The sequence below is a fragment of the Morone saxatilis genome, unplaced genomic scaffold (genome assembly GCF_004916995.1).
Source record: "Morone saxatilis isolate NCDOM2014 unplaced genomic scaffold, NCSU_SB_2.0 Contig5, whole genome shotgun sequence".
Classification (NCBI taxonomy): Eukaryota; Metazoa; Chordata; class Actinopteri; family Moronidae; genus Morone; species Morone saxatilis.
Window position 1 is genome coordinate 3787557 of NW_023340095.1, and position 11075 is coordinate 3798631.

General features: G+C 41.6%; 1 protein-coding gene across 2 annotated transcripts in view; it reads right to left on the reverse strand.

Annotated features, from left to right (window-relative positions):
* Nucleotides 1-9753, reverse strand: part of LOC118339000 (actin-related protein 3-like) — an 11525-nt gene extending 1772 nt beyond the window's left edge. Inside the window, exons 1-10 of one of the 2 annotated variants that reach the window (XM_035676505.1) lie at nt 9598-9753; nt 9261-9385; nt 8040-8150; nt 7712-7807; nt 7480-7587; nt 6895-7038; nt 3762-3935; nt 2821-2913; nt 2135-2260; nt 1030-1113 (exon numbers count right to left, since the gene is read on the reverse strand). In XM_035676505.1, coding sequence (XP_035532398.1) covers nt 1030-1113; nt 2135-2260; nt 2821-2913; nt 3762-3935; nt 6895-7038; nt 7480-7587; nt 7712-7807; nt 8040-8150; nt 9261-9385; nt 9598-9676 — 1140 coding nt within the window. In that variant the 5' untranslated portion in view covers nt 9677-9753. Of the gene's footprint in view, nt 1-1029; nt 1114-2046; nt 2261-2820; nt 2914-3761; nt 3936-6894; nt 7039-7479; nt 7588-7711; nt 7808-8039; nt 8151-9260; nt 9386-9597 lie in introns of both variants that reach the window. The other variant, XM_035676504.1, reaches the window with a different exon arrangement.
* Nucleotides 9754-11075: the final 1322 nt, after the last annotated feature.

Below are 11075 nucleotides of genomic sequence, written 5' to 3' on the forward strand. Positions count from 1 at the left end.
TAGACCGAACTCCTTTTAACATTTACAGAGACCCAACAGTACCATCTTTTATCCTTTCACCAGCAGCTGAAGCAACCCCACCAACGGCACTGCGTTTAGTTTTTAGTGCTGTTTCTAATGCAGTGCTGGCTTTTGGTCTGAACACCCACTTTCAATCAGACGACAGCCGTGACAAACCCCCAAAAAGTCACATCAGCCGTCCAGGTAGTGTTTCCTTCTTGGTGGATACGGATAAAGTGCACTGCTAGTCGGTCTACTGAAGCACTCTGAACAGTTTAGAGTTTGACCTGCAAATGTCAACCTCGTTCAATTAAGATGCTAAATGGTGTATGCAGGCTTCATTCTTCAGTAACACTGCTCTGCCATTACCTTGTAAGCCACAGTCACTGAAGCATCATTTTTAAGTTAGACTTTAAATAATTATCAACTGTGTTGTAACAATCGGTAACACAGAGTTGCAAATGATGCATATTTATTCGTCTGAAAATGTCATGAATGATTACAGCCGATGTTTAACAATTTTAGTGGAATTATCGACAAAATAAACTGCTCCGATGATGATTTCTATAAAGAATACAGTTTTGGGAGCTGTTAATATGGAAGCATTAAATCTCCTTTAACTGAAAAACCTGAGACAAAAAAAGACAAATTATTATTATCAGGGAACAATGCGATTCAATTTTAACATCAATTAGCCTTTTGTGAATCAACTGTCAGAGAAGTTCGCTCAGTCGTATTTCCTGCTGGTGAAATTATCAGCTTCGCTCACACAAATAACTCATCGAGTGGGAGAAAAAAAAGAATAATGAAATGTCACGACCACCCACGGCATTCACTTCCACACAGTGGGACTAAAATAAATTACACAACAAGTAAGGGTTGAACAAAAGTGCCGCACAGCCTTCAATGTCACACAAAATGAAAGCCATAACGTTGCTGCGTCTAAAAGTGGATATCATCCTCCTGTCAGAGTGGATAACGAGCACATGATGATGAAGCAGTGCAGTGATACAGTTTGGAAACACTTACAGTTGATGCTAACATTGATCCACCGAACCACACTGCATATCTCTGCATATGATGAGTGATAACTTGGACGTCGATCGGTTTGGGCTGAGGAGGAAGGACGGAGAGAACAAATGGTCAGTGACACTTCAGGCCCCATGGGAGCAAGAGACAAGAGAGGGAATATATATATTTTAAGAGATATTGTTAACATATGTTCTATAAAACAGAGCAAAGTCTGTCTGAAAAGTCTTTCAGCTATAAATAACACAGCAGATGTCCACTGGTTCTCTATGTAACTGTGGTACGTGAGCTAATATTTGTGTTACCAAAGGTACGTATAAACTGTGCAAAACAATATTTCCTCTTCTTTGTAAAAGTGAAGCTGAAAATACAGCCTCATATCTCTTGCCGTGTCTCGTCTGTTATCTTCTGAACTTTTTCGTTTTCTAAATTTAGAGAAGCCAAAACCAGTTAGTATCACGATTCACTTTTCATCTCACCGATTTGAATCTTCACATATTAGTATTGCGATTTAGCCGCCTCGCAATATATCGTTACATCCCTAACACGGAGGAATCTCTGAAATATTAAATAAATACATTTAAAATACATGTATTAATATTAAAATACTACTAAATGTGTTAATCGTGTAATGTACATATATGGTTTCCATACATTTCATCCATGAAGGATATTTTGGGACAGAAATCACGTGTTGCAGACAAAACCTGCTCAAATTACTTGTGAAATCCGGCATGTTTTCTATTTATTTTTTGGACTCGGATTAGCTACTTTCACCACCTGCTTCTTCCAGGCCTGAGGCGGATTTAGAGACGCCAGTCAGCTCAGCCTCAGGCTGACATTCAACATCTCATCACAGATATTGCCTTCGCGGCTTGGAGGCTTGGAGGCAGGAGACTGACTATAGTATACTTCTTCCCATTTGTAAATGATAAGATCCCATTACGTTTAAACTTAATAAAATTGCTATTGAAATCATCTAATCTACATTCAATACACATCTGTAGCAACAGTTACCGTAGTGGGAAAGGATGCAGCTCCTCACAGTGATTGTGTTTTGTCGAGCAGTATCGATCTTCGCTGCGTGTAAATTAATGCGTCTCACCTTAAGCTTCCCTCCACTCAGCTCCTCACTCATCTTCAGTCGAGCATCAACCGTCCTCTTCAAGTCTCTCTGCAGACGACGCCCAAAGTCCCTGAACATGGTGGAGCCTCCGGAGAGAACGATGTTCTGTGGAGGAAAAGATGGCAGGATTACAAAGCTGGAGAGTGATAAGCTCCTAACACCCGTGTCCTGCTGCTGGCTACTGGTGTTGGAAGTGCATAGGGTACAACTCAGTGATGAAATACCGCTCGAAGACAGCGACGTATCAATCACACTTATTCCTTTTCATCGTTTCAGTCTCTCTGCTGGGTGTCATAACAAAATAAATTGAATCAGAATGAGTCAAGGCTCTGACACAAAGCTAATTGCCAGGGACAAAGCAATTCATCACTTTAAACTAATTCATTTAAATCCAAGCTAAATTATTAAAATAGATCCGCTGACAATAATGCAGTAAAGATGTCGGTTGATGTTAATCTGCTTAGAAATTAACAACAACAAAAAAAAAACAGTGCAGTGTGACTACTACTTTGAAACAGTCACAAATCGATTCACTGACGGGTCTGAATGTTGTGTAATAACTTCCGGTAGAGTCAAAGCAGGACATTAAATGGTGCAAAGTATTTCAGAAAACAAAAAGAGCTCAATCTGATCCGTTTGTGAATCACTGGCGAATGTCGGCTCACCTTATAGAGAGGGCGCCTGACATCAATCGGGCAGTTCTGAATGACTTCGTCCACAACTTCAGAGATAGGCTGGGTGAAGTCAGGGTTGGCAAACTGCAAGTAAACAAAGAAGACATGTTATACTGTGCAGCAGAGTGTGTGTGTGTGTGTGTGTGTGTGTGCCAAAGTAATTATCACACACAGTAAAATGTGTCAGAGGTGAGAGACTGCGTGTGAGGAAACAGCCGACCATAAAGAAAGGAAACAGTGGAGAGCTGGGTTAACTAACTAAAGGTGGAGAAACACATTACGACTGTTCAACTGAAATACTTTGAGTCTGTTTCAAGTCCGGGCCAGTTTGTGCCGACAGTCAGGAAGTAAAACCATTCTTTGTGAAGTGTTTGAGGACTCTAATGGTTGGTCTTGTACCAAAGCTGTCGACATCACCAAGGTGGGACACTCCTACTCTCCTCTCCTACTCAAAGTACTGTGTTTAGTTCAGGCAAGGGGTGGTGAGAAACAGCAGAAAGCACTTTACAGGTAAGCAGAAGAGAGTAGGAACTAGCTACGCCCGGTGAGTCAGACGTTTGCGTTCTCACATACAGCTCCTCCGGGTAATGTCTGGATAAGTTCAGGGTCGCAGTGCATGTGTGAAAGGGACTCCATCGTTCAGAGTGAGAAAACATTGTGGTGTGCCTTACGTAAGTGAGACTCGTTTGTCCTCGTTGGTCTGATCCCTCTCTATCCTCAATCTCATCCAAATTTAGCTTCTCTTTTACACCCTGTTCCAGTCGAACTGTTGCGTAACTAAGCAAGGCGGACTGTCGTTGTCTAGATTTACTCACTCACGCTCCTTTCAGACCTTCGCAACTGTGGTTGTTGTGTACGTGCTGTCTATTCTTTGCAGGCTGCAGTACTCTTAAACTGTGTTCCCCGCTCTGATTCACACTGCACCGACCAACCTCTGGGTGGAAGAAGATCTCAGGCCCCAGGAAGCGCTCGTAGCCCACATCGATGGTGAACTCCTTCTTGCTGATGGCATTGATGCCGGTGTACTGCTTGATCCACTTGGAGCCGTCCGTGTCGTACTTGTTGAACTCTTTGACTAGATCTGGGCACACGTAGCTGAACCGCTCCTGATGGGGGGAGAACACAAATAATGATGTAGAATCAGCTTCAGAATAGAAACACAAAAGAAAACCTCATAATGGAGCTTGTAATTCGCTCTGACTGAGTGCTGGTAATGCTTGTAAAAGGGTAACAAGGGCGCAGAGTCTCCTGGGGGTCAAAAACAAGCTCATAAGAAGATCAACATATGAAGTTGTTTGTGTGGCTTAAACTGCACAAATCAAAAAAGTAATAGGTGGAAAATTTTTATTATTGCAAGAAGAAAACCTCCCTATAGAAGGATATATGTGCTAATGTTACAGAGATAACCAGAATGTGTCTGTACTCTTAATGTGCAATTTAATCAATGCAGAGGTTAATTTTAATGCTTATTATGGTACTTCATGTGGCCATCACTACCTGAAGCTTTAACTTTGTGTCTGTTAGCATCATCACTGCTATTAGTCTATTAAAAAAGTAGAATGTGGTAAACAAAATCACAGCTAAACAGTCATTTTAGTGGTTTCGAGCTCGTTTTTCATTTCTAAATAGTGATATTGTCCATTTATAAGCTCTCGTAACATTTTCCTTCCACATCGGTATCACCAGTCAGTTTAAACCAACCAGCAAAATGAACCTCCTCTTCTATACGTGTCAACATTTTGTTTTTGAGTGAGTTTTATTTACCTTGCTGGTGTATTTTACTGCTATTTGGTAAAGTTCCAGTAAACACATTCGATCTGAAAACGTACAGGAGTTTAGAGTGTAATTGATTTTGCGTCTGTAGCAGCGACTGTGAATGAGCAGAGCATTACAGTGCGCTGTATTCAGAGGAGATGTCATTGTTTGATTTGCAGGCAATGCGGTCCATACTGCGAGCCAGACAGCAGCGGAATTAACATTTCCAGACATGATTGGCAACATGCACGACGCGCTCCCCCTCCGTGTTAATGCTAATTATTTGAATTCACATTTTTTGTTGTTTGTCTGTCTCAGGGTAATGAAGAATAGTCTCTGACACTGACAACAAAGTCTTGGATAACAAGCTATTTAATAAACATGAGGGAATCGTGGAGAATTGAGGTGAATCAATAAATTGTGGTCACTGGCAAAAAGGAGCAGAAGTATGACTGACATTAACGTGAAGTCACATCTGTTTGTGACCTGGGAAAACTAGAAAAATACATTTGCTGAATTTTAGTGATGCATGTTCGGAGACACAAAGTTTAAAAGACGAATTCATCTTCTGTCTGTAGCTCGGGTTGATCTCAGAGTGGAGAACAGCGTTGATTCTCAGACACTAAACAAGCACAGCAGAACAAAAGCAGTGAGATTTTGAAGGACACCGACTGCATGTCACAGTAGCAGAACAACAGCGCCACCCAGTGTCCTCATGAAGGAAAACAATACATTTCCAATTTCCCATCCAAGAACCAGAAGTATTCTCATCCCAGTGACAGACTTCTAGAAAAAACTCAATATTCAAATGTAATATCATGGCCTTTAGTTTCACAGCAGTTTGTAACAGTCACATGTGCTGATGGATATTATTTAATCGGTTCCAATTCTGTGTGTATAAAATAACAAACTCGTGCCAAATATATTTAATCAGGACAGCAGATGTTATACTATTCAGCTACATTTCAAGGTCTTCGTATGATTTATTTATGGATTGTAGACATAAAAAAACTGAAATAGTGAAAATACTTTATTTCCATGTTCCCCGAGATGTTAAAAATCAAATTGTTCCTGTAAAGAAAGAGGGTCTGTTGATGATGAGACTTATTTTAAGCCAAAGTCAAAGAGATCTATGTGTGTGTGTGCAGTTACGTTCAGGTACATTACCGTCCGTTATAGAAACAGGCAGGTTTAATGGACTCCCTGAAGTGAAAAGACTGTTTTTTTTGTTGTGATTTAAGTGAGATTGAAGATGAAGTCAGTTTCTGGTTTTATTGTTCATTACACGATGATTTAAAGGCTGCACTTTCCAGTAAAAGTGTCCTTCATTTCTGATGAGGTCTTCTGGATGGATGATGTGTTTTAGGAGGGGAACCTTTTGTGTGGCAGATTATATTTGCACAGTCTGGGACAGAAGACAAAGCTCTTTGTTTGTAATGTAATTTAAGAATTCATGTTTGAAAAATGTTTCACCGCAGCGACTGTATTTGTTTGGTGTCCCTTTAAGTCCATGTGGGACTCGTACGTGCAAGTCACAATACAGTTATTATAGTTTCTTATTTGTCTTTAGTTTTTGTTGTTTAGTTGGTTATATATTATACAATGTTTAGTTTTAGTTGAGTCTTTACTAGTTTCAGTGTTAGGTTTTAATATATTATTATTATTACGATAAGGAGGGTGTTTGTCAGGGGATTCAGAATAGATACAATACAAACACACTGACCCATTCTCAATAATCATATGTACCAGCACGTATCATACTTGTTGTGTTGACAAAAGACACTTCCTGTATATTTTTATTTTATGTACATTTTATTCAAAGTCTAGTTTTTATTTCAGTTATTTAAAAAGTTTTTTTTAGGTTTAGTTTTAGTTAACTATAATAACCTCGTAAATAACATAATTAGCATTGTATATTCATTATATACATTAATATTCCTTTAAATATATCTGGTATGGTTTAGTAACTTTACGGTGAGCTAAACTGTACTTCTTTACTTTATCCACGTTCAGTTTTGATCGATCTTATTAATAACGTACTCCACAATTACATAACATTATACGTTATCAGTGTGTGCATCCTGTCCAGAGGCTCTCCAGATAACAGCGAGGACATTCATTCACCAGTGTGTCACACAGCAGAGGAAGCACAATATTCAAAACATAGCAGAGCGCTGAATGCCAGAGAGAACACACAATACCACTGCTGTGAAACTGCCTGTGTGTTGCGTCCCACTGATGATACATGGAATAACTTGTGTGACTCCTCTCAGCACCAGTTGCAGTCGTTGTTGGCGTCTTAGGACTTACCTTGACTGCCTTGGCCGTCTCCAGCGACTGCTCCGGTGGGATGCCCACCTCCCTCTCCCTCAGGAGCTGCTGGGTGAAGTAGGTGATGTCTCGTCCTGCGATGGGAATGTGCTTTATACAGCTGCCAATTACATAACCTTCAGCCTGCGAGACGGAGGAATAAACAGAGACACAGAGGTTGTGTCATATAATGTGCAACAGGCCTTCTGCATGTCCCCGTGCTGTTGTGTTTCTAGCAGCGGCCACAGACTTGCTGATTCAGTCATCCAGCCTATAAATATATTCTGCAAGCACATTTCCTACATCTGAGTAATTCCTTCCAGCCACTGAAACACTGTGGCCTACTTTTAAACAACACTATCCTGTTACTGCGCAAGTGGACAGGTGGAAATATTATTTTATTTTTTTAAAAAGGAGGGAAAATTCTTCATCCACAGTGAATAAAACCTCAACGTCCTACCTGGTTACTGTGAAAACCTACATGAGAATAAATGTCGAGGTTTTATGAAAGAATACTCAATAACTTCCTTAAAGTTAAAGCCCATTATTATTATTCAGTGTGTGAGTGAGGGAGTGGAAACTCACCACAGGGATGACGTGGGTGACACCATCTCCGCTGTCGATGACGGTGCCTGTCAGCGTCCGCTCTCCCACCTGTCTGGACGTCCAGGAGGCGGCTAGAGCGAGCACCGCCTGACACACACACACAAACACACACACAGTAGAAATGTCGTACAACGTTATTCTGTAACACTTGTACCGTGACAAGAAGAGAAGTACACATGTCTAGGAAGTTATTCAACTCGGTGTATCTCACCTGCACAGCAATGTACAGGCCCGGTACATTGAAGGACTCGAACATGATCTCGGCTGTGTACTCTCGGTTTTCTGGTGTGTTCAGAGGAGGCTCTGTCTGCAAACGGAGAATAAATACCACATAAGCACACAGACACAGTGTATTCATTCTGTCACAAACTCACACATAAAAGAAAGTGGGGAAAAAAAACACAATTTTAGCTGCAAAGAAAGTTATTTGTGCCCGAATTCTGTGTTTCTAGTCCTTCGCTGATGAGCCAAAATGTTTGAATTTGCCCATCAAGAGTCTGAATCTGTTGTGGACTGAGCACAGTTTTTAAACCTCTTACCAGGAGGAAGTAGTGGTCCTCAGGCTCAGCCCTCAGGTACTTGAAGATGATCTGCTCCATGAAGCGCTCCATTAGGTCCCAGTCCTCCACAATCCCGTGACGGATCGGCCACTGTTGGCAGAAAAAAAGGTTCAGCTGATCACAACACAACATCCACTCTATTCAGCTTAAACTCCCTGTCTATAACACACGTCTGTTCACGCTTATACAACCGCACAGACGTTGTACGTGTAGATGCTGTATGTGAGCAGCAGGGAGTTACCTTCTAATTCATTTCTACAATCTCTGGTGGCATAACAGGACTTTCAAAATAAAATCTGTCAGCAGGTCCATCAACATAAGGCGGATTCTTCTTTTGCTGCAACAACGTCTGAAAGGCAGAGCATGTATCTGGTATGGTAGACAGTGTTAACGTCTGCTTTTCCCTGGTCAGTCCTTTTAGTTTGCTCTTTCAGGCAGTTAATATATAAATAATCGACATATTAATAAAAGAGCAATAAGCTTTTTCACCATCTACAATTAGATTAACGCCCTCTTTTTCTTTGTGTTGCATTGGAGAAGAATAGTGTACATTTGTGTAAATACTGTATTTGTACTTTATGTTGTGACTTAGTACGTGGAGCAGAATCAGGACACAGTTCTGGTGTTGAGCACGATGGCTAACCGGCTTACTGGGACACCTAAAGGGAGCAGAGCCATTGTTCATGACCTTAGTTGCACCTGCTGCTCTATTTTTGTTTTACCTTTTACACTTTATTTTTAGTATTATCCCAAAAAACAAAGAATAACTGCACGTCAGCAAAGTTACAGAACATATACTAAACTTAGAGTTATCTCACACATCATCTAACTCTCTGTTAGTTCACATAACATCTGAACCACTAACATATAATCAATCAACGTCCTTTAAAAGGGCCATGTTGTTGGAGAAACACAGGTCGTTGTTGGTCATTCCACCTTAAATGAAAAGCACAAACGTTTCAAACATCATAAGGTAATGAGTTCACAGAGTTAGTTAGTTTGACCCTGGTTAAGTTTCTCTTCTCCTCGCCCACCGTTGCAGCAAAACAGCAGGAAAGTCCCTCCTTGAACCTGCTTCTTGTTTACGAATCACTAAATGAAACAATGAATACATCAGTTCTCTAAAGACACTGCAACAGAACACAGTAATTGCTTTTCCAGTCGCTCCTGTGGGTGTGCCGAGCGGTCAGGGTCATGTACCTTAGTTGAATATGAGGGCTTGTCTACTGCTTCATCTCCGATGTAGAAATCCAAGTCATCCACCCCCTTCATCATCCTCCGCTGGGCCTGGTCTCCCACCTTGGCTGACTCTTTGATGGCAATACCTGACAAGAAAATAACAGAGAGAAACAGAGAAAATAAACTCTATAACAAAGTTACTTCTTGATAAATAAGTTGGAATGATTAAAACTATTAAACTTAAGGAGAACAGAAACCCTTGAGGAGCTGAAAAGGCTAGTTGACAAAAGAACAACCTTCTTCTTTTTAATAAAAGATTCATCGCGCTCACAGTTAGAGTCGAGTGTGAAATACTCACATGAAGGAACGATGAACTGCGGCTCTGTGTTCCCTGCATACCCCAGTTTGGTGTAACTGCAGGAGAGAAAAAAAAGCATCACACTTCAGGACACAACCAACCACCTACTCGCACTGCTGACGCCACATTTGTATGCGCGAAAGTTTACTCCAGTAAAGATTATTTTTGGCTGCTATCGGTTTAATCAATGCCGTCACTGTCCCTCGGCGGGTTGGTTCGGCGCCAGAAGCAGCGGCAGCTCTGGGCTTTGCTGATGGGAGGCCGTTAAAAGAGCCATTCATGTCGCACTGGGAAACTGAAGACTATTCATATTTGTCCAGGGGGGAGAAAGAAAAGAACACTTCTGCATAAACTGACCATCTTTAATATAAACGAGCCGCGACCTCAACACTGCGGTATTCGTCTCTTTGAAAACCTGAAGAGGGAAGTTTAAATTTAACAAAAAGAAAATGACGCAAGAAGTTTTCTAAGTCGGAAGCAACGCTCATCAAAGACTTCACACTTCACGGGCTTCTCCGTGTCTCTGCTCTGCACAAAGGGTATTTTAAGAGGCCACATGTTAACCAGATGTGGCTCTGACTGTAGGCGCAGACGGGACTCCCACACTTCCTGCACACGGGGGCCCGAGGGACCGATAGAGGACACTGCTGACAACCGCCAAAAGCACTGCGGGCATAACAGGCCACATCCTGGTCACAACAGAGGCTCCTTTGAGTTCAACTTTATTTGAAAAAGAAGCAGGAATGAAGTGAGCAAACTTAAAACACGAGTTATAGCGATTAACAACTGCGGTTTGTTCGTCTGCAGCAGGTTCATGAACGCTTTCACGCTTCCTGTCCTGCACGCAGATGAAAGGTTTCATTACAGGAAACATTTTAATTTCAGACATTTGTGCAGAATAAATACACAAAGGAAGAATAAACATAAGACTAAGAAAGAGCACTGTCTCTAATATTGCAGTATGGTGGAAAAGCAACGATTTCTTCTCACCAGGTGTCGTTTTACGGCCGCACAACATCTGCAGATTTCAGTTTAAGGTTTGCAATATCAACTCCTGAAAGTAAGACGAACGTAAAACAAACACTGACTCTTACAATCCCTGCTGAACAAACTCCCCTGAGCACAGCAGTGGAGCTAAACCGTGAGAATGACACCCAGTAGAGGAGGAAACAGGTACGTGTGTTCAGCTCCAACACAGAAAGGAAAGTCTGCTTCACAGCTGAACGCTCACAACCTACATTTATGTTTTTCTGTGTCACACAAACGTCTCCCTGCTCTGTCGTGAACTGGCACTACCGGACGGGCGACGGCGAGGACGCGACCCCTACAACACCAGCCAGCCGCGTTTTCCCCCGCTTCGGTTGGTTTTTGGTTTGTCGGGGAGCTGAAAGCGTAAAAGAGTGAATAAAAGTCACGTTATCTGATCTGACTTCACCTGTGTGTGGAAAACCAACAGAGCTGCCAAAGGTTGATTGTTT